Genomic DNA, 25024 nt, shown 5'->3' with positions numbered 1-25024 from the left:
ACCACCGTGTGCTAATCAGCAGACAGCGCGCGGATTATTGGCTGCACTATTAAACGAGCGCCGGAGCACGGGCAGAGATTGTGCTTTGAGGGATACAGGGCAAGCGCCGTGCCGATACCAGGCAGACCAGGCAGAAGGCGACAGGCGGACGGAGAGGGTAGCAATGCTCGGGCGGAGTGCTGAAGGCTGTGGGCGGAGAAGGGGACGGTCTCAAGCGAGAAAGGAGATTGAGCACCGGCCGCTCCAAACCCAGGCAGACGGTTCAGTTGGCCCAGGATACGGACGCACGCTTGCTAGGCTCAACGTCCGAGCTGGTGGGCTTCCAGTCCTTGCAGCTTGCGAAGCGAACTACTAATCCACAGCCTAATGCGTTCTTGCTCACTCAGCACCCTATCTCTAGCGCTCAGTCGGAAATCGCACACGCGACTCGGATACTGGTTACGTCGCGCACCCGCTTGTCGTTTTCCACAGCGGGCTGAATCAATTCCGCTCGGCGGTCAGCGCGTACCGCGTCTTGCGTGCGTAGCCTTTTCTACTACGCTCGTGCTTAGAGTGCTTCAGAGATCGACGTAGGCTTGTCGAACACTGACTCGCCCGTCGGCAGGGCGTGCGCTACAGCGTTCCGGTTCGGTCGGGCAGCGGGCAGTCGAGGGTACGCGTCGTCAACCCACCCAGGTGCGATGCGGGGAAGGGAAGGGAGTGACGGAGGGAGGGAGGAATGGATCGAACAAAGAGAAAGAGTGAACAGGGGGGAATGCTGTTCGTGTCAGGGGTCTGGCTTGTGTTCGCTCTGGGTCGTCTGGAGGGAAACAAAAGAGTGGTATCGGGGATGACTGACGTTACCGCAATAATAGACTTTTGAGACCCAACTTTTATTCCAGACGAGATGTTGTTTCAGTCTGTGTACATGCAGCTTTCTTTCCTGCACACACCGCACTGGGCCATTCGCCTCGCGGCTTAAGCTGCTTATCTGATGCGCTCGGGTCGGCTATCCTGCTATACTCTGTCGTCCCACTGTTCATGCGTTCATGCCCGTCACTTGGAGCAGAACAACAGAGCACGCAAGGTGAGGGTTCGCCAGATGCACCTGGGCCAGCCTGGGTCAGCCAGGCTCACTCTGGCTGGATCGGAGCCTGAGCTGCAACACTGGGTACAACAGTGAGGATGGATCACAGCCAAGCCCTTTGAGGACTACCTGGGGGCTTGACCGGGCGTCGAGGGGTCAAGGAATCGAGGGAGGGGGCGCTGGAACCCTTCGTGTCCAGTTCCCATTTCCCGAAGCCCGCTCTCTGGAGCATGCACTGCTGAGAGCTCGTGCACTTCTGCTCTGCGTGGAGCACGTACCACTTCAGTGCATGCAGACAGTCAGGCTGCGACACAGGTAGACCCACTAAGCAGCTCAGGTCGCTTAAGCATCATTCACGAGGTTACGCACATGCAACATGATCGAATGGTGCGTATCGCTACAATGGGAATCAAACTCACAGACAGCCAGGCAAACCGCGGTATGCAAGGCATGTGCCGCGCTTCTGGAAACGCAATATGACTGGGCAGCGCCTTAAGCGACTCGAGGAATGTTTTTCTAATGCCCGCCTCCATTTCAAGACTTTGTTGATTGTGCCTGCCGTCCAAATGACCATCGCTGGTGCCCGCATCGTCCATAATGAGTCTGAGCGTATCTCCACTATACTCATTGCATCCGACGCAGGCATGGCAGCCACAGGCCAGTGCGACCCGGAATCGTCGCATTCAAGCCTCAGTGCACCACCTGCTCCTGTGCATGGCGGTGTGGGGTAGCGGGGTGCCGCAGCACGCGCAGCATGGTCAGTCTTCGCAATCTGGGTTGGAACACAGGGGCAGGGGGGCCCGGAAAAGGTACATGCAGGTACAGACAGCGGTTACCACAGGAACGACATGACACACACACGCGACTTTTGCAGCGCTTAAAGCGCCCTCCGCACTCCGCACCATGATGTCATTGTCTTTTCTTCCATTTCCGCCCAGCTGTTGCAGGCATTTCGGTCGGCAGGCACGGGATCCACCGCAATCCGGGCAGGGGTCTTGCTGCGCTGAGACTGAGACTTGAGTGGGTCCTCAAGCTTGATTTACTACTACTCCTCCAGGTGGCCTGGCCGCCTTAGCGAACCCGACCCGATACAGAACATTCGATACGTGCAGCCATCGCCTTCTGCGGATCCCTCGTTGCTGACGCGTCGTTCACCTTGCCCTGCTCTGCTTCTGCCCCTGCACTTATCGCGCAAGGTTAGCGAAGCTGTGGAGCGGGATTTAGACGGGCCAGATCTCTATCAGTCAGCCCTGGACTCCGCACGCGACCCCCCCACTTGGCCTACAACAACCTGGCAGCCAGTAAATTAATCTCTGTGCTGATCTCTTTGACTCGTGGCTGCTTGGCTTGACGGCATTCATCATCACGTTAACCTCTGAACAATAGGAGGGCGATCTCCTGCTGGCAGCCGGGCCGGTCGAGGGGCGGATCCCAGTAGGACGCCCGATCAGAGCGGCGACACTCAGCGGTCCCAAGCGTTCGCCTCTCTTTGTTCTTCATGACCTAGGTCATCCTGGCACAATATGTGTCTCCTGGGCAGCCTCCTGAAGCCGTCCTGAGGGCATCCTGAGGGACTGACTGGCGCCGACTGAAGCAACCCTGGCGGTGCGTCAGTGGCCGAGAAATCCACAAGGGCGGCCGTCGTTCATCTCACTTTTGGTTCACTTTGGTTCAGCGCCATCGTCGGTCTGGCTGGCCCATCGGTGGCATGCGATTGGCCGGATCTGGCCACAATGCCTCGCCATGCCCGGTGTCGGTGGGCGCCAGTGCTCCAACGGCTTTGATGACGGCTTGCGTCGGCGCACAAGGCTTTGCTTTCTAATCGGCGAGACTGGACTTGCCTGGGGCAGTATTCGGACCAGTCGGGCGGTTCGGGCGAAAGCTCAGCAGCTGGGTGTCTTGCTGATGCACCTGCTCTGTGCCTCTGGGTACCTGCTGCGACGGTGTGAATGCGTGATTCCGCGGTCCGTTCGTTGTCAGGGCTCAGCCACCCGCCACAGCCCTCGACGCCGAGGCGGCGTCCGACGCGCCCACCCGCCAGCCAGGGCGCCGAGGTGAGCCTTAGTATCTCCGAGGTTTAGGATAAAGATCAGCAATGGATTAGGCTCTTCCTGGAAGGACTCTCCTGCCCGAAATTTCTGCGCCGACCCGACCTGTGCCAGCGCCTTGTCATGGATCTAAAGGATGCTTGACGTTGCCATGCGTATCCGCGTTTCCGGCGAAGCGCTGGGGCAGCTAGTGGCATGGTCCTATGGTTCATGGACGTGGCGGAGCGCGTCGCTGCCATGTTCTGGAGAGGTTCCTGTTGCTGTGCCCCTCTGCACCAGTCCAATACCAAGACGCGCGATCACCTAATTAGAGTGCCATACGACCTCGGAATCCAAGTTGCTCAGCATTCCTCGCGCGGCCTTGTAGCCAACCACTGCACGCATAGCAGTGCGCTTACGAGGACTAAGGCATGTGAGTTGGCCTCGGAGGGGCCTGGGAGGCCGTGTGCGGAATGTCAGGACGCGTAGCATTCCGCACAGTGCGCCTATGCCCTCAACCCTGTGCTGCTGCACAGACTTTGCGTGTCTGCTAAAGCGCCGAAGTCTGACCGAAAGCTCAGGCATTGCGGCGGGCCCTTCGGATCGCGACGGAACAGCACTCGACGGCATCTGGCATTCAAGTTGACGCAACGCCGAGCCCTCGAATGGCTGACAGAGATGCAAACCCGATACGTAGACAATAGGAGACCCACCAAAAAGCCCAGATGTCATCGGCAAGCTCAGCGAACACGGGCGCCTCGCCTGTCGCTAAGACGCCTTAGAGTTCAGCCTCCCGGATCTCCAGCGATCGTCCGTCCTTACTGTCAAGTGCTGGGCAGGCCGTGGCAGCCTGTGGCGATAGGGACTGTGCCTTTTTGTTACCAACTCCGCGGGGAAGCATAACAGACAAAGGTGAAGACAGGGTTTTGATCACCTGTAGGAAAATAACGGACGACGCCATCGATGACACGGACGCCATCAATGACACGGGGTCTGCGGAGCGTACCACCAGAGGACCCAGTAGTTGGACGCAGGGTAGATCGCACGGCGCCGGAGTTCATCCACGGCGCATTGGATCGACGCACGGTCGGCCAACCGGAGCATGCCGCTTGAAATGAAGATCCAGCGAAACACCCAGGATGACCCCGATTCATCCACGATCATCTCGAACTTTCGCCTCGCTCGGCTGTAGGGCTCTGATCTGCATCGCATCGTCGGGCTTACGAGGTTACTCATCTGTGTCTCACAGCTGCATTGATCTTGGCAAAGAGGCGGCGCAGCGCGCTCGTGTCAGGCTGTTGAGTTGTTGTGCACCAATTTTCCAGCTGAAGATCAATAATCGACAAGGCAAACGCCACAGCCCACCGACCCTGTTGTCACCGCATGCCACCCTTGACGTCCAAGCGTCTGGGGGCGATCACCCGGCAGCCTCTGCAGCCTCCAGCCTTTCCCTTATCTGTTAGGATACGGAGATCTCGGTAGATCTTCGAACGGCGGCAATGACCCAGCCTTGCCCATGGAGTTTTGATTTCTCCGCCTACCCCACAACTGGGTGAGTGCTGTTGTTAATCGATGCGGTCATTAAGCAAACTGTGTTCAGCTAAGATTCGCTCAGGATCCACAGCGTCCCGAGCGAGCATGTATCAGCCCCAGGCAGGCCGCTCCTGAAGGGCGGGGTAATCTGTTTGCTCGAGAGGCAGCTTATCGTCGCAGCAGGTGGTGGCATTGCTCAAAGAAGAGCCGTTGTCGGCCCCCGCTTTGCCCGTCTGGCAAGGCCAGGGTCGCATTCCGCAAAGGCTTGGGCCAAGGAGAGTGGGGTACCGGTCGCTAGATCTGTGAGGTGCACGGTCGGTCCGCTGGGATCTTACTTTGGCAGAGGTTTCGCGGCTTCCCTCTAGTGGTACCGTCGATCTGGTCAGTTGCAGGCCAACATGGAGTGCGCACAGCGCGCACTCCGGACGGCCCTGCCTTCAAGCCCAGTGCGCCGAAAACATGGCTGCAATAGTGGGTTCCGTAAGCCATCGCTCCTTGATCCTTGACTGTTGCGAGCTGCGCCGAGATGAGTGCTGTGTGTCATTGTTTTAAACATGTTGGTGCGTCGCACAGAGCTGCTTCGCCAGGCTAAGTTCTGCAGTCTGCCCGCTCCTGGACGCCCCCATTAAGCTTTACCCCTCACCTCGGCCTGTCCCTAGCACTCTCCACATTGTGTATCCTCTGAGCAACGAGCATTGACCCGATATTGCGGAGTCGGTTGATGTTGTTGTCTCAGCTGTCTTGGAGTTGTCGTTGGCCAAGAACACATTTTGACTTTGCTCTCCCGTCCACTACAAACCCATGATCGGATCTCCGATGCCGGGCTTCCAAGTCGGCCGACACCTTCTCGGCGCATTAGCATGGCGGCGGCGATAGCCTCCTGCATGATGGCAGCGAGCTGCGTGGTTCGTAGCTAGTTAGGTTGGTTCGATGCATGAGGAAGGCGAAACAGGAGGATCGTTGGGCAATGTGCCACGCCCGGAGTTATAATTCCACGTGGAAACCACCTGGTGGCGTTCAGTGACGAAGTGCCAGTGAGCGACGCGCTTGGAGTCAGAAGTCGGTTCGCAACCCGATCTCAGCAGGCCGCCATCAGAACAACAACCACGCCGACTGTGCTGCAGCCCCCGGAGCTCACGGACAATAATGACAGCCAAGCTCCCGCCCAATCTCCTGCGGCTGTTCGCGCCGCGCCCGCCTCTCAACTACCTCCCGCCAATGAGCAAGGACACGAGCGACCGCGGACCGAACAAGATCACCGGCATCGCTGCGCTCGTCAAGCAGCTGAGGGACCAGGCCGAGGACGATGAGGTCAAGCAGGGACTCGAGGAGCGCAAGGAGGAGGTGAAGGACGAGCCCATGGACACTGACAAACCCGAGGATGGCCAGGTCGAGTCCAAGCCTGATGTTGACGCCGACAAGAAGAAGAAGAAGGATCCGATCGCTGAGGCTGGTGTCATTGGCCAGGAGGCTGTCATGATGCGGAGAGAGGCGAAGAAGAAGCAGCAGAAGGAGTACAAGGAGAACCTTGAGAAGACTTGTGAGTTCCACAACCCTGTGTCGGAACTGACATCACAGGGGACCCCGCCCACGACCCCGAGGTTTCCGGAGATCCGTACAAGACGCTGTTCATCTCTCGCCTCTCCTCCAAGGCGACGGAAGCCGACCTGCGCCACGAGTTCGAGATGTACGGCCACATTGAGAAAATCCGCATCGTGCGCGACAAGCGTAAGGGCAAGTCACGGAACTATGCCTTCATTGTCTTCGAGCGTGAGCGTGACATGAAGGCTGCGTACAAGGACGCGGACGGCATCCCGATCCATCACAAGAAGATTCTCGTCGACGTCGAGCGAGGCCGAACAGTCAAGGGCTGGAAGCCGCGGAAGCTCGGTGGCGGCCTCGGTGGCCGACCCAAGCCGGTCACGGCGCCGCCGCCCATGGCGTCGTTCCGTGGTGGGTTCCGGGGAGGATTCGGCGGTGGCCGAGGAGGCGGCTTCCGCGGTGGTCGTGGTGGTGGCTTTGGTGGAGGCCGAGGAGGTGGTGGGTTCCGTGGTGGACGTCCGGGAGGTTTCCAGCCGCCGAGTGGAAGCGACCGCGGTTATGGTGACCGAGCTGGGTAAGTTATTCTTTAGACTTCGGCGAGCCTCGTGCTGACGGTGAAGCGGTGGCGGTGGGTTCGGCGGCGGTAGCAGCTACGGCGGCGGTGGTGGTGGTGGCGGTGGTAGCTACGGGTAAGCCGTTGATCCGCAATCGACGAAGCTAACAATCAGCGGTGGCGTCGGCGGCGGCTACAAGCGCGACTACGATGCGCCAGGAGGAGGCGGCGGTGGCGGCTACGGAGGTTACGACCGCGACTCGAAGCGTCCGCGATACTAAGTGTAGGGACAGGAGGCGCAGGAGGACTCGTCCTCACTCCGACCAGTGCATAGCTCGACCATCCACACCAGGGCGTGCCCAACGAGCAAATCCAGAGGTCTAAGTATGTACTGTTTTGGCAGCTCACGAAGCTTCACCATGTCGTTCGCCATCAGCATTAAGAGAGTAATCATACTTCAGCAGATTGGGTGGGTATGGTAAGGTTGACTTTGGATGCGATATCTCGCGGACAGCAACTGACCCAGAAGGAGGTGAGGAGATACCCACAGTAGGTCTAGGTTCTGGTTCTCTGTCGTACTTGTAAAATTATTGCATTGCTTTCACTCTTGTGGCCATCAGAGGAGGACTTTGGATGCTGTCAGATTATATTCAACGAAAGAGTTAGATACACTGCCCGCTCGCATGCTTTCCGCTGTGTGGGGCTCGCTCAAGCTATAAGACACATGTGAGACTTGGTACGGGCCACGCATGGCTGACTATTGGATCTTGGAGGCAAAGAACCAGGTGTCCACTGCGGTTAGCCTTTCTGCCTAGAATATACGCGCTCACGGTCGCTGGTACCCTCCCCGCCGCTTGCGCTCATGTCGACCGAGCCGGCGAGCTCATAGCCGTGCTGGTCCATGACTGTCATGATAGTCATAGCCATGAGACGGGCCTGGTTGACCTCCACTCCGTCAGAGGTCATCCATGGGTTCCCCCTGAGCTTGAGCTGGGTGCATCCATGTTCCTTGGTCTCCGTCCTCTGGATGCCGAGCGGCCATGACTGTGCCTGTTAGCTAAGGGGGCGACAACAAGCTCCTACCTGTACAGCCTGGACGAATGCGTTCTTAATCTGCTCCGTTGGCGGGTCGATGATCCTGATCTTGTCGTACTCATTAAACGAGACGGAGAAGAACATGCGGTTCAGTGGTGGGCCATGACGGAAAAAAAGGGTGTCCTTGTCGTAGGACTTCTTCGAGAGGTCGGTCGAGATCGAAAGGTGCCAGCCATGTACCGACAGACAGTGCAGGAGGTGGGTCATGAGACGGCGTGACGGCACTGCCTCGCTGTACTGCCCGTACCCTGGCATCGTTAGCGGGGCGTCCATTGTTGTCAGCATGCCAAGGCCGTAACTCACAGGGGTTTCCGCGCAACTTGAACTCGATGCAGCTGTTATCCATCATCTTCTTGCGCTGGATTCCAATCCAGGCGCGAATGATCGTTTGCTCGATGGCGTCCCACACGCTGTGAGGAAAGTTCAGCAGGCGCAGCTTGTCGCTGCTGCTCAACAACATGCAGGCGTAAATCGGCATCGAAGGTGTCGGCGCGGCAGCCTCCAGCGGCTGCTTCTTCTCATCGGGATAGCCTGAAGCCGTGTAGCCGACACCGCCTCCGAAGCCGCCGCTCGTCGAAGATCCAGATGGCCCGGCGAACGAGCTTGAAATGGAGGACGTCGCCTGGTGATATCCGGGAGGGCTCTGCTCCGTGTACGTAGCAGGGGGAGGAGGATTGCTCGCCGGCGGTTGGCCGGTCGGGTCAGGTGGAACGGGATACTTCTTGTCGGATGAGAAAAGTCCCATGGTCAAGTCGTGTGTTAGGTTGGGGATGAATGAGGTGTTGCAAAGTGCTCACGCCGTGTTATATATGGAGGGAGGAAAGCTAACATCTTGCGCCATGGGTCAGCACTAGAAGCTGTGGACGGTCGACCGTACGTCAAGGCGTTTAAGGCACAGGAACTCGGGTCCGATGCCCCTTTCCGCCGCCAAGATGGCCAAGATGGACGCCGATCTGGGTCCGTTGGTCCACGGTGCGGGCTCTTCGTTTCCCCTCCAAACATTGCGCAGCAAGCACGCTGCACATCGACGTAGACAGCATCATGCACAGCCCATTCATCATGTACAGTCTTGTATTGTACACAGCTCCAGAACTCCTTACAACATGCACGCCACTCGGTTCCGCCGCTTGCTGATAAGGTCGGTTACGTCGGCTAGCGAGTGGCTTCAATGGCCCAAGCACCGTCTCTGCACTGCTCCCTTTGATTAGATCACTTTCGACTCTTCTTTCGCACCTCTTCCTTCAAGCAATTCAGAACCGCCGGGTGCCAAAAATCATCATGACTCGCCCCGAAAGCGAAACGCTAGAGACGAGCTCGAAGCCGGCCGTCTCAAGACGCTCCATTGCGGCGGCGAGAACGCGGCGGGCGCCGCGAGTGTTGTCGCCCTTCCACGCCGTCCATGGAGTACCGCTGAACTTGACGACGAGACTGCCCATTTCCTTCTCCTGCACAGTCTGGCTCTTGGGCCAAGTCTTGGCGTTAGCCACGAACGTAACTCCGGATCTAATACTCACTGCACAGGCCCCTACAAACGCATCTTTCACTCTCTGGCAGGGAGCGTCGACCAACCGCAGCTTGTCGCTCTCCTCAATAGTGATTGCGAAGAACTCTCTCGGAATGCGCGGCCCCGTCCGGAAATAAATCGAGTCATGCGACGTCTTCTTCTTCACGATGTCCACGGATGCACTAGGGTGCCACCCCGCGGTTGCCAAGGTGGTGTAGAGCGAAACGAGTATGTGCGGCGCTCTGACGGCGTCCAGTGAATCCAGCGACCCTGCATAACGTTAGCGCGATTCGGACGATCTGCTGCAATTGCAGTTGTGTGGTCTGCTACAATTGCAGACAGCCGACTCACAGGGCTTGCCATATAGCTTGAAGTCCCATACACCGTCTTCTGGCAGGTCACAGTTGGCGACACCTTGGCCGACCTTCAATGCTGACACGAGGAGATCTCGAGTCCGCCTGTTGTACGGAAAGGAGATGGCCTGGATCCTGTCTGTTCCTGACAGCATCAAGCATGCGTATTTAGCGGGGCCGGACCGCAACGTGTCCGAGTAGGATGGCAGCTCGTCATCGATAGACATCTCTGGAGGGGCTTCCGCGGGCGGCGATGTGGGCAGCGGTGGCGAGTAGAGGGAAGATGGAGACAGGGGGCTTAAAATGCTGTTGCTCATGGCTGTTATATGTCTTCGGGAGGCGCCAGATTCTCAGAGATGGTGTGAATCCACGGGCGCCGACGACACGCGAGGTGAATATATCAGTAGGTTCGATAGTTCAAGCGATGGATGTTACATGTTGCAGTGGGAGAGCTGTCGTCAGCTCATGTCAGCATCGCCATCCCGCGCTCTTGGCCCCGTGATTGTGCCTTACATCGGAGGCAACTGGGGGGAGATCCCACTTCCAGCCAGGCAATACTGGTTATACTGCAAAACTCGCCGCACCAAGGAGTGGAGTTGAGCACTCATCGAAGGCATGGAAAGCTCGCAATCAACGTTAGTCCGAAGCGGAAAATACACCGTCGACGAACGATTGGCGAACGCTACGTGGGACCAGTCGTCGGGAGCGCAGTCATGCAGTCGAGACATAGCTCGCTGCGATGTCCACCAGGCACAGTCGTTGTTTTGTGGAGGTGGAGGCTCGAGCGTGAAGTCCACGCGAATAGTTTATTCAGTCCTCCCCTTTCGGCGGCGCGTCGCGCGTCAGTCGCAGGTACCGCCGTCCGCTGGCCACATCGTCACCAGAGGTTCGCGCTTGTGCTGGAGGTCACCTAATACCTCGATCACCGCAAGAGAGCAACCACCTCGCCCAGGATGGCGACAGAGTTTGACGACGTGTGAGTTCCGGCTTTTTAGTCGTTGATAGGGCGCTAACGGAACAGTCTCACGAACCAGCCCGTCGTCATCGACAATGTAAGTCGTGCTTGTTGATCCAAGGACCTTCCCCGAACGCTACAACTATCGCGGGCGAGCACGTCGCAGTAGCTTTGCGCGGCCTTGCACCAGTTCGACCGTGTTCACCACCGGAGCATTGAAGCTGATAGTCAGGGCTCTGGAACCATAAAGGCGGGCTTCGCCGGTCAGGAGCAACCCAGTTGCTACATTCCCAGCTTGTGAGTTGCTAAACGCACAACAGTGGCAGCCCAGCTTCCTGCTGCGGAAGGAAGGCGCAAAGACAAACCACCTTCGTGCGGCGTTCTCTCCCGAAATCCGGCCTCTTGTCGGCGGCAACATCTTCTGTAAGAGTCCACTGACAGACCAGCGTCGGGCGGCCGAAGCACCAGCGTGTCATGGCGGGCGGTCTCGAGGACAAACTGTTCATCGGCAAGCGAGCACAGGAGTACCGCGGACTGCTCAAAATTCAGTATCCGATGGAGCACGGAGTGGTGACGGACTGGGATGACATGGAGCGGATCTGGGGCTGGGTCTACAACGAGGGTCTGAAGGCGCTGAGCGAGGAGGTAAGTAACCCTTGTAAACGGCGGCTCAGCTGACAGCAAGCACCCGGTACTCTTGACTGAAGCCCCCTTGAACCCGCGTCAAAACCGTGACGTCGCGGCCCAGATCTTCTTCGAGACGTTCAACGTCCCTGCTTTCTTCACAAGTGTCCAAGCCATCCTGAGTCTGTGCGTCAGAAAGATTGGGGCTCAACTAACATCCAGGTATTCAACTGGCCGAACAACAGGTATTGTCCTGGACTCTGGTGATGGAGTGACACACGCCGTACCGGTCTACGAAGGCTTCAGCATGCCTCACGCGATCCAACGGATAGACCTCGCTGGTCGTGACGTGACCGACCACCTTCAGCTCTGCTCCGCAAAGCAGGTCATTACCTGCACACATCCGCAGAGAAGGAGGTCGTGCGCACCATCAAGGAGAAGACATGTTACCTTTCCCTCAACCCGAGCAAGGAGGAGAAGGATCACGCCGGCGCTTGGGAGGAGTTCCGCCTGCCCGATGGAAAGGTCATCCAGCTTGGAACGGAGCGGTTCCTGGCCCCGGAGATCCTTTTCAACCCAGAGCTCGTTGGACAAGAGTACCCTGGTGTGCACCAGGTTATCGTCGACTCGATCAACCGCTGCGATATGGACCTGAGGAAAAGCCTCTTCTCAAATATTGTTCTCTCCGGCGGTTCAACGCTCTGCACTGGTGTGTTGTTCCTGCTTTGCATCATATTGACATCCAGGCTTCGGTGACCGTCTACTGAACGAGGTGAAGAAGCTCGCTCTGAAGGATGTCAAGCTGAAGATCTACGCCCCGCCAGAACGCAAGGTAAGCCCCTGATCTCCAGTGCCTCGCTGACAGAAGTACTCTACCTGGATCGGAGGATCGATCCTGGCCGGACTGAGCACGTTCAAGAGGATGTGGGTGTCGGCTGATGAATACAAGGAGGATCCAGACATCATCCACAAGAAGGCATTTTAGTCAGTAGTATATAGTAACGCGTTAATCCATTGTATGAGGCATAAACAGAGGCTTCTCATATACTTTGCCATGTATACCAATCATCAGAGTCATGTGCAGCAATGCGCTCGTCATGTCAGGCCGTGAGCGAGACGGGCGCCAACTCCGCACATCGCCATGTGTACCCTGAAAATGCCGCCACCCAAAACAGCGAAGTGACGATTTCATGAGCCCTCCACCTTTTCTGATCTTCACCAAAACGTCGCTCCCGCACAACATCTCTTGCATCCAAAAATGGCTTCCGGTGCCGGCGGTCGCGCCCCTCCTGGACCGCCTGGAGGTGGTCCTAGCACTGGTGTACCCGCAAGGTAAGCAGCTGCGTGTGGTTCCCAGTCTAACACGCAGCGCTCCTGGCTTCCCGATGCCGCCCCCTAACATGATGCCCAACTTCCCGCCCCCTCTTCCTCCAGGATGGAGCGAGCATCTCGGTGAGTGCGATGTGTTTTCGAAGCTGATCATTAGCCCCGGATGGCAAGACCCCTTACTACTACAATGCGGCTACGAAGACATCTACGTACCGCCGGCCAGTCCTGGTTGTCCCCGCAGCGCCGATTCCTCCTCCGGCCGCCCCTGCTGCTCCTCCAACAGAGAAGAAGCGCAAGAAGGAGAAGGCCAAGGTCAAGACGCCCATTCCTGGTACAAGCTGGACGCGCGTTACCACAAATGAGGGCCATACGTTCTATTTTGAGAAAGAGACGAAGCGCTCCGAATGGACCGTTCCGCCTGAGATCGCCGAGGCTGTCGCCGCCTTCGACGAGGCTGAGCGTCGGGAGAAGGAGGAGAAGGAAAAGGCTGAGCGCTTAGAGAGGATACGCGAGCAGGAGCGCATCCGTGCAGAGGTCGCAGAGGAGCGGAAACGCAAGGCCGAGGAGAAGAAGCGCAAGGCAGCCGACCAGGGTGAGGGCGCACCGGAGCCTAAGGCGCAGAAGCAGGACAAGGAGAAGGACGACGAAGTTGAGGAGCAGTACGCACCTGAGGGAGAGGACGAGGAGGCGTGGATGAAGGCTGTCGCTGCCGAGTTCGCCGAGGCGGACAAGAAGGCGGCTGCTGACGCCGAAGATGCTGAGGCTGCTCAGAAGAAGGCTGAGGAAGAGGCCGCCAAGAAAGTCTTCGCAGCCAAGTCTGAAGTGAAGGTATCCCTGGAGGAAGGTCGCGCTCTTTTCAAGGTACGCCTCGCACGTTCGTTTGAGCTGACAAGCAGGCTCTACTCGCGGAGAAGGAAATCTCACCCTTCGCTCCCTGGGATGTCTCCCTGCCGTTGTTTGTCAACGACCCACGTTACGTGCTCCTTCCCTCTGAGAAGGAGCGAAGAGAGGCGTATGAGGACTACTGTCGCGATGCTGGACGAGCTCGGAGACTCAACAAGCCGAAGCCCGCTGTCGAGAAGAAGGCCGACCCGGAGCGAGAGTACCGTGCCCTGCTCCGAGAGCAGGTGACCTCGACGCGCACGCGATGGGACGACTTCCGCCGCAGGTACCGCAAGGAGAAGGCGTTCTACTCGTATGGCCGCGATGACCGAGAACGCGAGAAGCTCTTCAAGACGCATTTACGCGAGCTTGGGGAGCGGAAGCGGGCCGATGCCCAACGCGCTGAGGCGGACTTCATGGAGCTGCTGAAGGAGAGCGACGACATCAAGCCCGGCGCTCCCTGGTCGCAGGCCAAGCAGGGTATCAAGAACGATCCCCGCTACGACGCTGTCGGCTCGAGTTCGCTGCGTGAAGAGCTCTTCAACAAGTACATTAAGACGCTGGGAGAAACTGAACCAGAGTCAACCGAAACGGCGGCAGAGCGTAAGATTCGCGAGCGCAAGGAGAGGCAGCAGGCGAGCTTGCGCGAGCGCGAGCAGTCCGTGCGGGAACAACAGGCGAAGATGTCTGAGGAGGTCGACAAGTCTCGCAAGGATGCCGGTCGTGAGGAAGGCGAGCGCATGTTCAGCTCGTTGCTGACTGACGCCATCCGCGACGCCATGACGTGGGAGGAGGCCAAAGCCATCCTGCAGCAGGACCGGCGATTCGCTCACCCTGCGCTCCGCATGGGCGACAAGCAGCGCCTGTTCGAAGGCCATGTTGCCCGCCTCGGCGGTAAGCGTGACAATGCCCTGCACGCCCTGTTCGCCCAACACGCTCAGCTTGACACACCCTTCGACACCGTCTACCCGCTCGTCATCGAAGACCCGGTCGTCACGAGGCTCGGCCTCGACGCTCGCGCCCTCGAGGAGCGGTACGACCAATGGATCCAGTCGCGTGAGGAGAAAGCGCGGGCCGAATTCATCGAGCTCCTTGGCGAGAACAGCTTTGTCGACTTCTGGGGTCGCATGCGCAATAAGGAGATCGACGCGGACGCCTCCAAGATCAAGGACGAGGAGATGGCGGATGACGAGGAGGGCAAGGACAAGAACATGGTCGATCTCGCGCAGAAGATTGACCTCGGCGAGATCAAGTCAATCCTCAGGCGAGACAGGAGGTACCGACAGTTCGACCACATGCCCGAGGAGCGCGAGCAGTGGCTCAGGGATTACCTTGAGAATCTGGAGGGTAGCAAGGGAAGCGAGACTGTGCACAATGTCAGACAGTAGAATGCTAGAGTGATAGTCCAATGCATATGATGTCTAATGTGTCGTGATGTGAGCGAACAATGTGGTGCAACCGGGGAAGAAGCAGCTCACTTGGAAGCCTGCTGCTCTTCCCGTCTCTGAGCTTGCCAATCCTCGAGTATCTTCTTCAACTCAGGCGTATTGATCTTGTTCCTCTGAACCTCCTTTCCCTCAAGGTGAAGCACGGGCTGCCGGTGTCAGCTGCGCGACACTCTCAGATGTCTGCCTTCTACCACTCACAATGTCGTATTGGTACATGCGCTTCCACTTGTTGGCTTCCATAGGGTCAGCCTCCTTCGGGGGATCTCGGATGTTGAACAGCTCCAAGTCGAACGGGTGTGTCTCGTAAACGAGATCCAAGTAGTCGAGTGCGACCTGGAAGTTAGCATGATCGGCATTCCTCAGCTCTCGACTAACCTCACAGAGACCACATTCGGGACCTCCAGTGAATAGCGTAAGCCTCGGCAGGCGCGATATCGGGACACGGGGCGGCATGGAAGATGTGTATTGCTGTGTTTGGTACACAAACGGCGCCGAGGATATCAAGAAGTCAGGACTTCTAGTAAGGTGCCCCGGTCGATACATTGACGGCGGCGGCGTTTTGGACCCGGCTTCTGCGCTTTGTCAACAAATCGTCCCTGCCTCCACCGACGGTTTCACCATCACAACATTCCCCAGCCCTACGCCTGTCCGTCCCTTCCTTCGCCGCTTCCTCCCTCCCTTGTGACCCCGTCAACGACGATGAGCGCCAAGGGAAAAGAGCGGGCAGTCAAAATGTCTGACTCCGACTCGGACAGCGATGATGAGTTCTTCACGGCCAAAGCCAGGACCGGGCTCGCACGCCGTGAGTTAATCTGCGACCTTCCCTGGTGTTGAAGGAAAGCGAGGTCGCGTGCGGGGTACTTACGATCACCAGCTCCTATTCGAGACGACTCCCCGATCGAGGTCGGTGACTCCGAGCCATCAGACGATGAAGGCCCGCGTAAGAAGCGGAAGTACAAACCGAAGCCCAAGCCGTCACTGCCAGAATGGACGAGGAGCTCGAACGCCCGCAAGCCGCCCTGTAGACGAGGGACGTCGGAGCCCAGCAGAGCAAGCGTAGAGCCTATGTAAGTAGCTGTGAGTTTGTCATTTCAGCTAACTCCAGACCTCTTTCAGATTCGGACGTCGAGCTTGTAGAGACAACAACATCGTCTAAGACTACCAACGGCAAGGGCAAAGGGAAGGCGAAGGAGGTTCGACGCCGCGTCGAGCTGACTCCACCACCTGAGACGATCCGTGATCCAGAAAAGGAAGCTCGGATGAGGCAAAGCCTCCTGTGGGTTCTGCGATATCTACTCGAGACTGACAGCAGTGACCACTGGGACTCTGTCGAAGCTGCAGCCATGGCACACACCCTGTCTGATTCGGATTCCGGCAGTGACAATGAAGACTCGGCCGACAAGGGACCGGCCATTGCGATCACCGTTACCATGGTCGCTGACCCTGACATGAGGCAGCGTGCGAGTACGAAAGCCATCCATCACTATGAGAAGCCGAGGGTTTTCCACCTCCCAAGGGTGAGCCAGCTTGAATCTACATACTGACCGTAGAACGACCCAATCAGGCGCATCGTTGTTGCACTTGCGGAAACGCTGAACAAGCCGACGTCCGACATCGTCCTCGTGCATAACGGGCACAGGATCTTCGCTACTAATCAAAGCCCCATCGAGTTGGGAATCGGTGACCAGGGGCAGCTGAGTGAGTGGTTGGGATGCATCACTGCTGACTGGAACAGAAGGTTACGAGAAAGCGATCTGGCGCAAGGTTCAGGACGAGGAGGAGCGGAAGCGGAGGGAGCGCATTGCCGCGGAGATGTCTCCCGCGCCAGATGCAGACGATGGAGAGGCAGGGTCGCCAGCGCCGGTCCCAGCGAGCGACGACGATGGAACTGCACCTCTGGTTGAGCCTCCCACGGAAGACACGGTCGAGAAGATCAAATTCACCGTGCGCGGCGAGGAAGGCAATCTGCGCCTCCAGGTCAGGCTGTCGACGACGGCTGGCAGTATTTGTCGCCACTACTGCAACAAGTACGGCATCACTGGCGCTCGTGCCGACAACATGAGACTTCACTTTGACGGCGAGTCTTTCGATCCCGAAACCGAGATTTCTGAGATGGACCTGGAACCTGGTGACCTGGTGGACGTGAATTGATCGGTGGGGTGCGCGGCGTCAGTAGAAGTTCCCAGGGAGGGATGTCAGCTGGTCTCGGTAGTCTGTGTTGTACGCTATTCATGTCCGTGTTCTTCACTTCTGTTGTGTGAGTCTCTACATCGTTCCAAGATATCTCGTTGCTGGGCGCCGGAAAGCAGTGAAGGTCCGAATGTCGGTTTTACTCGATGAAAGCCTCGACGATGTCAATGAAGCCGGGGTCGTTGTTGTTCTTCTCAGCAGTGGTGGCAGCAGGCTCCTCCGACTTGGCAGCACGGACAGCAGCCTGAGCATCGTCAACAGTAGGGTCGATGAGGGGACGGATGGCATTAGAGAGGTCGGCAGGCTTAACACCAAGAGCCTGAGCAAGCTCCCAGACCATCGTCTCGACATCCTTCTTGTCGGGAACGTCCTGTACGGTAAGCAAGGGACATGCGCAGCAAACTTGTAACATACCTCGTGATGGGGGTTGTTGGAGCCAGCCTTCTTGACCTTGACGGTCGTGGTCTTCGCTCCGGAACCACGGGTCGCCGACGACGCAGCAGACGAGGCGGCAGACGAAACAGACGACTGCGAGTTGGCCGCAGTCTTGGCAAACTTGGCCAGGCTCTCCTCAGCAGTGGGGCGGCGGCCAGTCATGAGGTTCCAGTAGCCTCCGGCATTGTGGGCCCAGACCGTGACGCGCCAAATGTAGAAGATGACGAGAAGAATAAGGCCACCGACGAGGTAGTTCAGGCTGTGAGGTCAGTTGAGGTTCAAAAGATCGTTCAACTGAGTAAACTCACAACTTGCTCATGGACACATTCTTGAGCGGGGGGTCGACGTTCGGTCGGTCAACGTCTACCTTCTTCTTAGGGTTGGCCGAGAGCGACGCACTGCGGTGGGTTAGCCATGATTGGAGGTCGCGCGATCGACGCCCCGAATTGGAGTCCGTCAGCCCAGCAGCAGCGCCACACGCCACACCCAAAGATCTGCATTACGCCAATGTAATGTGATGCTCCCAAACGGCAGCGAGCAGGTGGCTCAGAATGATGGCTGTCCTGGACGGTGCTGGACGCGTCGATGGCTCGTTGCCAGTACTCACGGGTTGGGATCCTTCTTGGCATCCTCCTCAAGCCTGGCGTTCACGCGCTGCTTGAATTCATTGCGCTGCTCGTCGAGGTCGTCCTTGATGTTGTTCTGGGAGGAGTATGAGGACATAGTGTAGATATGCAAAGGATGTGCTCCGGGGGGAAGTAGAGATGTGTATGAAGGGCTACGCGAAGATAAAAAAGGACGTGTTGCAGCGTGCATGCCACCGTTGCGCGGTTGCGGTCTGACGTACGTATGGTGCCTCTTCTCAGGTGCAGCAAGACGAGACCCATGTCGGTGACGTCACGAGAGTCATGTTTCATCCCGTTCAGGACGATCGAGCAGATCAGCTCACGTGGTTTATGACGTGTCAAGTCGGTCAGACCGGATGGTCATGTGCCGATTGTCCCTGACGCTTATCAGTTTGAGCCGGCTTTGATTTGCCACCCAGCTAGGAGAGGGACGCTTCGCACCAATGACGGCAAGATTGTTGGACATCTCGTGACCTCGTCGAGTCTCACGCCTACGCTGCAAAGGACGGCTTACGCTTGCGCTTCGTGTCCACCTCGGCATCGCGTACTCGTATCCTATCGTCTTGTTCGCTTCCATATATCTCGAGACCAAGCAGCCCACAGCAAAGGAAGACACCGTCAAGTCGACCGCGACAGCAGGATCGTAGCAGCTGCGACTCCCTGCCCACTCGTTTCTTTGTTCGCAGAGAGCACCGACCCTCCGCCGCTCGCTAGTTCCCAATCCCCATCCCCAAACTTTAACAGTCACGCCTCGCTCGCAGTCAGAACAACAGTGATAAGACGCCATGCCCATTGATCTGAGCGCGATGCTCGACCAGCTCGAGGAGTGGATCGAGTCCCAGGTCCCTCCTAACCTGCACGACCTGCCAGGCAAGATGCTCGAGACCGTCGAGCGAGTCGGGAACGAGCTCAGTGAGTATCGACGCACAGCAGAACATGAGAACGTCCCTAATATCCCCCACAGTCGACACGCTTAACATGCACGGTCCGCCGTCGATCTCGATCCCCTTCCCGCCGTTTGGCAAGGAGGAGCCTGTCGTCCTCACCCCGCCGCCGCCCGAGCCGTCTGCTCTGTCGAAGGCTTGCGACCGCGCCGGTGCTGTTGCCCGCCGTCACCCCTACATGGTCGGAGGTGGTGTCGCTATCGCCGTGACGGCCGGTATTGGCTATGTTGGTCTGGCCACTGGCTGCGGACCGTTTGCGAACGTCGGTCAGGAGTGGAGAATGCGGCGGAAGTTTGGAGACCGAGGTGTTGTCGAGAACGGCATGCTCAAGGAGGCTATCGGTACGTCTAATCAAAAGCTCAGTGTCCAGCTGGTGTCCTTTTCGTCACACACTCCTTAAGCTGGGCGCAAGACTTCTAGTACTTCGACAAGCTGACAGACAGTCATTCTTGCTCCTTCGCCAACGCCTCCCATCCTTGTGCCGCTGACTGCGTCCTTGCTCAAGGCCGGCTACGTTGTCATCGTCGCTGTTCCGCTGGTGAAGGAGGCTGAGGCGCTCGAACGCCGTCTGTCCGGACTCCAGGAGAAGGGAGCCCTCCGTGTTCTCATTTACGACACCGACGACTCGACAACCTTCCCTCCCTTCCACCGCAGCCTGCTGGCCACCTTGACGCTCCGGTTCCCTGCCCCTGCTACTAAGAACAAGGGCCCCCAGACGACCGGTGACCCTTACAGCTCAAAGCAGGCGCTCGTCCCGCGCATTCACGCGTTCATCAGCCTGTACCCCCTGAACCCGGCGCCGCCTAGTCAACCGAGCGCGCTGCCTGCGCTCCCCACGCTCATGTCGCCGGACGCCAATGGACATACCCCGCGGTTCATCACTGTCTACCCGTCTTCCTCGCGTCTGGCCAATCCCGACTCCTTCGGCAGTCAAGTCCTGGCGCACAACCACAAGCTGCTCGCGACGAACCTCACCGCTGCGTCCGGCGCCCGCGCCATCTCTGTCTACGTCGGCAACATCACCCTCCCCTCCCTCCCGGCCATCATCACTGAGGGCCGAGCACTCAGCCGCCGCGAGCAGGCTCGTCAGCGCCTGCACGAGAGCATGACGAGTGCAACCGCCGCCGTCTCGGTCTTCCGTGACCTCTTCTTTGGCACGTTCAGCGGCATCTCGCGGTCTGTGCTCTACACCCTGGGTCTGGGTGCTTCCTCGCGCGACTGGTCGATGTTCGAGAGCCGCTTCCTCCGCGCGCTCAAGTCGTCCTATGGCGATACCTACTACTTGGGCCAGCGGTCGTGGCTGCCGCAGACGCTTGCTCTCCTCCCGTCCTCGGCGCTGCCGCGTGTCATGAACGTTGTTCAGCTCCCAAGCGAGACCGGCCCCGCTCCCGCGCCGCCCCCGAAGACGGCCCATATCCCGACCTCGGGTTCGGCGTCTTCGTCGGACCACGAGGGCGAGGACCTCGTCTCCTCCATCCACACCGCCGGCACGACGCAGAGCAGCGCCAGCTCTGGTCTCGAGGGCTCCTGGGTCGGCCTCGACGCTCATTAGTTCGTAGCAGTTAGCATTGTCACATCCCAACGTGGAGGAAGAAGAATCACAGCTCAGGTGTATGTTGTAAATACCATGATGGTGCAGCTGCATCACTGGAGCAAGCAAGGTTGGTAGCTCGCTGCGCCTAACTGTAACTGACGCTCGCGACTGACCGAACCAAGAGGGATAAATATCATCGCCTGTCTATCGCTTACCTCCTGATGGCATAGGCACAGACAGCCTTCAGATTCTTCGAACGTAGTAGTGAAACGAAAGCCGATCTGGCCTCAAAATGGTGCAGGATTCGGTGTCTCAAAGAGCTAAGCGGACTTCGGTCTGGGAGTCAGTCGACAGCATAGTCGGCCCCCATCGGACATGGGAACGTGGACAAGCGTGCCAAAATCTAAAGGATCATCTCACACACACGAGAATGGCTTTCAGCTGCGTCGCGTTGAGCGTCTTGCACAGGTCTCAATCGAGACCCTATGTATACCTATCGCTTTGAAGAGAGAAGATGGACCACGGGCAACCTCCGCTCTCGACGTGTGGCCCTCCGTTCAACATTTCATGATGTATGCCTTAGATTTGCCCCAGACGAGGCGTGATCTGTATTCTTACGTAGGCTTTCAAATGAACTGGCATTGTTCACGTCTTCCCGGGCTTTATATGAAGGTGTGGACCCGGTCATACTGCATAGTCTCAGATGCGAACGACTGCAACACCCTTATATCACATTAGGAGCGAGGACGCGCAGTTCTTGGTGCTGCGTGCCACCGATCAAGCGAGATAGCAGCTCGAGGCAGCGCTCTGCGCCTCTCGCAACGACCCTTGAGCCTCAACCGCGAAGTCCTCTACATCGGGACGTCGATGGCCATAAGGACTGAGGGGTGAGGAGCCTCCCACCTATCAGCCAAGGTTGACCAAGCTTCCGCACAGCGTGTTCATTTGAAAGAGAAGGCAGGCAGAGCCTACAAAGACCGAGGTGGAAGGACGCCAGGTTGGGGCGACGCTGTCTCGGTGTAAGGCTTGGCCTAGCAGTGTCACCACCCCTTGACCATCGTAGAACCTGAAGTCGGCGCGTCCCAATCGCCCTGACAGTGGGTAAATCAGAGCTGCGTTAGTCCAGAAGTTGAGGCAAGTCTGCGGCATGAAGTTCGAAAGATCATGCTGAGGAAGGGTCTCGTCCGCGGTCGACCACAAGTGCGCTCAACTCGGTCGATACCTGTAGGCTCCCAATGTAACCAAGATCAACCTCAGAGTTAGTGCCGCTTCTTCGTGAGATGTATCGCTAGTATACAGTATTGGAACTCGTGCGCAGATCTTTCACCTTCGGCTTAGTGTCAGTACAGGACTCCTACAGTTTGCGAAGTAGAAGGGGTGTTGTCTCTGCCGTCACGGCCGCTCATGCCGCTTGATTGCGTCAGAGAAGGCCATGCATCATGGAGTGTTCTGGCATTAATTAGCTTTAATAAGCGCTGATATCCACGAAGTACCTGCGATTAGAGATCAGTGACAAAGTGACAAGGTAACTGCAGTTAGAGCTGGGGCGGTGCGGACAGCAGAATAGTCAGCACTATTGTGCCACTCCCTTCGCCTCGCCGGTCTCGCAGCCGGCGAAACCAGAGAAGCCCTCGAAAAGCGGGGCCGTCAATTCCAGCGGCATGTAAGCTCCGCATACCGAGCGGCGAGTGCCCCGAACGGTCCAGAAAAGTCGAAGTGCGGACCATAACGGTCGCGATTGCTGTGGGGGACAGGGATGAGCCCTGTTGCGATCTGGGGAGGTGACCAGAAGGCAGGGACAGTGAAACATCGGAGCTGCCTGACAGTTGTCGCAGCGCCACACTATCCTGACGGACCTGGCGGCGATGATGCGGCGACCAGCGACCAGATCGAGCAGTGTCCGCCGCCTGCGCCTTCGACGTCATTATTAATCGAGGGGGCGCTGTCGTTAATGGCCTGTGCGCAGTCACATACCGCAAGCAGGAGGTAGTACGCACGGCGAGCTGCCCGCTCTACGGTATGCCGTGGGCAACTCGCGGCCGCCGAGAAAACCATCTAAGGGAGACTGTCTTGTGAACTGCGAGCGTCGCAAGTCCGCTATGTGCTCCGAATCGGAGATTCCGATGTTACCCTGTTGCTGAGGTTCTCGAAGTCCTCGAAGCCCTCGAAGTCCTCGAAGCCCTCGAAGTCCACGGGCATCGCATGCCGCATGGGACACCGGCGATCAAGTTGGGGCACTCACACGGACCTGCGATAGCCGGCGACAAGCGGACTCGGCAAGCCACACCCTCAGGCCGAGATCTGGCTGACCACAGTCCGCCGGCTGTGGCATCTCGATCAGGACCTTCAGGTCACCGATGCGGCCAATTGCCCCCACTCAGAGCGGCGTACAACCAGGGAGAAGGTGTGCGATTTGAGATTTCTGCTAAACTCTGATAGTGGCAACGTTACGATTGGCTGAGAGATGCGCAGTGGCACACGTCGTCCGTCGAGAGTTGTTCGAGAGTCGTCGTGGAATACTGGGCAGGAGCTCGCCTCCCCCTTCGACGCGGGATGTCCTAGCGGCGGAGGCGCGGCTGTGCTGCCCATGTACACGGAACCACTGCGACATCGCTAGTACCCGCTGTGCGGCATGAGACTTACATTACTAGTGGCAGCAGGCTGCCGAGTTGATCTACTGATCTGCACTTTGGCGCCGTAGTTGCGCGCTAAGTATTTGGGAATAATGAGCAGCACACTGATGAAGCTCAACAAACGACATTTACGCGAGTTTTGGTAGTCTGCAAGCACTAGCGACAAATGGCAATGTGCTGAGAGCCGAGGGCCGTGTGACTATTTCGCGGCACTTCCCGAATGTTGCAGTGATTTCAGCGCTAAGCGTTCCACCTAGGGTTCTAACGGGAAATCGGGTAGAAGAGATCTCTCCGCGTGCACCGCTTTGGCCCGCTGGGTCAAGCGGGTGTTTCTCCGCCGCTGATCCAGAACGGCCTGACGCGCTGGGAGCCGCGATTCCAGCAGTCTAACGCCCGGTCTGGCCGCCGAGCTTACGAGTCGCGCCGAGCCGGCGTAGCCATCACAGCCGTAGACCGGCAATTGGCGTGAGTCGGATTCAGAATACACCACAGCCGCGGCGTTCATGACCTCCCGGTTCCAGTAAGACAGCCAGCCGAACCCATCGGTCGATGAGATGGGGTTGAAGGTGGCAGCGCCGTTTCTGGAAGGAACGTATCGGCCCAGTGCGGCACGGCATACCGCGCTGCCCGCCGAGTTTGAGACAATGCCAGCGGTGCCACTTGAGTTGGTGCCACTCCGCTGAGGTGTTGCTGACACGGCACCTGACATCGTCTTACGAAGCTCGGAGTCGTCCTCGTGCCTCGCCGATCTATTCGGACGCCGTAACGCGGTACTCCGAGGACTCGGTCCTGCGAGTGTCGATCCATGCCTGTTCGCAAGAGCCGATGAGCCGGAGAACCGATGGAATGCACTTCGGACCAGTGCCTGGCCCACCATCCGAAGTCGCAATGCAGTTGAATCTTCGGATCCAGCGGGTGGTTTGGTGCATAAACCTCGTGCACTCTTATGGTAGCGGTCTCCTGTCTCGCGAATCATCCGTACGGGATCATGGGCTGGGCCGCCCTCATGTTCCGATTCGTAACGGAAATCAAATGCGGAACCGTCCAAAGAGCCCGAAGAGGCGTTGGCTGTATTGTAATTGTTTTGAGATGATGATGTGGTTTGGTAGCGTGCCATCGCCACAGAGGAGCACCGAGGTGCAACGGGAGACCATGCAGTGCCACACAGCCGCATCACATCGGGGGCGAGGAGACGGGGGTCGGCTAAGCGAGGGCAGGTTTCAGGTGCACGCCGTGTGTGGCGACGAGGGCCTGAACTCGCTAAGCGAGGTGCGAGGCCCTGTGCCCTGTCGCTGCTGGAGTGGCAGTGGGACCTCACGATGCACACTAGACATCGGCGAGGGGTGCATGAAGTGTCTCCGAGGCACAAAGGGGGTGCTGTGGAAATGTCGGAAGGTAGTGGAGACCGACGGCTGCGCGGCGGACATGTCGGATGAACCACGTCTGCTAGTGTGAATGGGATGTGCACTCGGAGGAAGCAAGCCGGCTATATTTGGCTGTCACACCTCGCTTAGAGTACGGAGGGGTAAGAAGTGAACCACTCTGAGAGGCAGTGTATTGTAAGTGTGCAGTGGGGGGTTGGGACCGTGCGCTTGTCTAAAGACAGGCGGGTATAGCGAATGGGCGACAGGCGGGCTCGGTGGCAATCAGTACAGTTCTGGTCGGCAGGGCGGCGTAACATACCCTGCATTCGGAGCAGAGTAAGGCGTGTATCGTCGGGCATTCGCTTCGATCGTAGGCGAGAGGCGGCA

The 25024-nt window shown here is 58.1% G+C and overlaps 11 protein-coding genes across 11 annotated transcripts; 6 read left to right on the top strand and 5 right to left on the bottom strand.

Annotated features, from left to right (window-relative positions):
- Nucleotides 1–4592: 4592 nt before the first annotated feature.
- On the top strand, nucleotides 4593–4991 carry A1Q1_08068 (uncharacterized protein; the record flags this gene model as incomplete). The annotated part of the gene is made up of 2 exons (XM_014328839.1): nucleotides 4593–4645; nucleotides 4709–4991. The coding sequence occupies 2 exons, from the start codon at nucleotides 4593–4595 to the stop codon at nucleotides 4989–4991; spliced, it is 336 nt and encodes a 111-aa protein (XP_014184314.1).
- A 781-nt stretch (nucleotides 4992–5772) lies between these two features.
- Nucleotides 5773–7002, top strand: A1Q1_08067 (U1 snRNP 70K protein (short form); the record flags this gene model as incomplete). The annotated part of the gene is made up of 3 exons (XM_014328838.1): nucleotides 5773–6166; nucleotides 6238–6742; nucleotides 6897–7002. 3 exons carry the CDS (start codon nucleotides 5773–5775, stop codon nucleotides 7000–7002), a joined length of 1005 nt encoding a protein of 334 aa, XP_014184313.1.
- A 517-nt stretch (nucleotides 7003–7519) lies between these two features.
- On the bottom strand, nucleotides 7520–8561 carry A1Q1_08066 (uncharacterized protein; the record flags this gene model as incomplete). The annotated part of the gene is made up of 3 exons (XM_014328837.1): nucleotides 7520–7765; nucleotides 7805–8064; nucleotides 8120–8561. 3 exons carry the CDS (start codon nucleotides 8559–8561, stop codon nucleotides 7520–7522), a joined length of 948 nt encoding a protein of 315 aa, XP_014184312.1.
- A 505-nt stretch (nucleotides 8562–9066) lies between these two features.
- On the bottom strand, nucleotides 9067–9990 carry A1Q1_08065 (uncharacterized protein; the record flags this gene model as incomplete). Its single annotated transcript, XM_014328836.1, has 3 exons — nucleotides 9067–9276; nucleotides 9331–9590; nucleotides 9672–9990. The coding sequence occupies 3 exons, from the start codon at nucleotides 9988–9990 to the stop codon at nucleotides 9067–9069; spliced, it is 789 nt and encodes a 262-aa protein (XP_014184311.1).
- Nucleotides 9991–11102: 1112 nt separating this feature from the next.
- A1Q1_08064 (actin II (centractin-like protein)) lies at nucleotides 11103–12237 on the top strand (the record flags this gene model as incomplete). The annotated part of the gene is made up of 5 exons (XM_014328835.1): nucleotides 11103–11273; nucleotides 11377–11515; nucleotides 11620–11961; nucleotides 11999–12084; nucleotides 12172–12237. The coding sequence occupies 5 exons, from the start codon at nucleotides 11103–11105 to the stop codon at nucleotides 12235–12237; spliced, it is 804 nt and encodes a 267-aa protein (XP_014184310.1).
- A 273-nt stretch (nucleotides 12238–12510) lies between these two features.
- Nucleotides 12511–14851, top strand: A1Q1_08063 (peptide-binding protein; the record flags this gene model as incomplete). Its single annotated transcript, XM_014328834.1, has 4 exons — nucleotides 12511–12584; nucleotides 12622–12704; nucleotides 12805–13442; nucleotides 13496–14851. 4 exons carry the CDS (start codon nucleotides 12511–12513, stop codon nucleotides 14849–14851), a joined length of 2151 nt encoding a protein of 716 aa, XP_014184309.1.
- Nucleotides 14852–14937: 86 nt separating this feature from the next.
- A1Q1_08062 (uncharacterized protein) lies at nucleotides 14938–15364 on the bottom strand (the record flags this gene model as incomplete). The annotated part of the gene is made up of 2 exons (XM_014328833.1): nucleotides 14938–15057; nucleotides 15110–15364. 2 exons carry the CDS (start codon nucleotides 15362–15364, stop codon nucleotides 14938–14940), a joined length of 375 nt encoding a protein of 124 aa, XP_014184308.1.
- Nucleotides 15365–15643: 279 nt separating this feature from the next.
- On the top strand, nucleotides 15644–17062 carry A1Q1_08061 (uncharacterized protein; the record flags this gene model as incomplete). The annotated part of the gene is made up of 5 exons (XM_014328832.1): nucleotides 15644–15713; nucleotides 15786–15851; nucleotides 16028–16428; nucleotides 16513–16609; nucleotides 16647–17062. The coding sequence occupies 5 exons, from the start codon at nucleotides 15644–15646 to the stop codon at nucleotides 17060–17062; spliced, it is 1050 nt and encodes a 349-aa protein (XP_014184307.1).
- A 178-nt stretch (nucleotides 17063–17240) lies between these two features.
- Nucleotides 17241–18259, bottom strand: A1Q1_08060 (uncharacterized protein; the record flags this gene model as incomplete). Its single annotated transcript, XM_014328831.1, has 4 exons — nucleotides 17241–17471; nucleotides 17516–17795; nucleotides 17845–18030; nucleotides 18144–18259. 4 exons carry the CDS (start codon nucleotides 18257–18259, stop codon nucleotides 17241–17243), a joined length of 813 nt encoding a protein of 270 aa, XP_014184306.1.
- A 688-nt stretch (nucleotides 18260–18947) lies between these two features.
- On the top strand, nucleotides 18948–20658 carry A1Q1_08059 (uncharacterized protein; the record flags this gene model as incomplete). The annotated part of the gene is made up of 3 exons (XM_014328830.1): nucleotides 18948–19074; nucleotides 19127–19447; nucleotides 19550–20658. 3 exons carry the CDS (start codon nucleotides 18948–18950, stop codon nucleotides 20656–20658), a joined length of 1557 nt encoding a protein of 518 aa, XP_014184305.1.
- Nucleotides 20659–23526: 2868 nt separating this feature from the next.
- Nucleotides 23527–24390, bottom strand: A1Q1_08058 (uncharacterized protein; the record flags this gene model as incomplete). The annotated part of the gene is made up of 1 exon (XM_014328829.1): nucleotides 23527–24390. The coding sequence occupies one exon, from the start codon at nucleotides 24388–24390 to the stop codon at nucleotides 23527–23529; it is 864 nt and encodes a 287-aa protein (XP_014184304.1).
- Between the last annotated feature and the right edge of the window lie 634 nt (nucleotides 24391–25024).

The sequence above is a fragment of the Trichosporon asahii genome (genome assembly GCF_000293215.1).
Source record: "Trichosporon asahii var. asahii CBS 2479 unplaced genomic scaffold scaffold00002, whole genome shotgun sequence".
Classification (NCBI taxonomy): Eukaryota; Fungi; Basidiomycota; class Tremellomycetes; order Trichosporonales; family Trichosporonaceae; genus Trichosporon; species Trichosporon asahii.
This window is presented reverse-complemented; position numbering and strand designations above follow the sequence as displayed.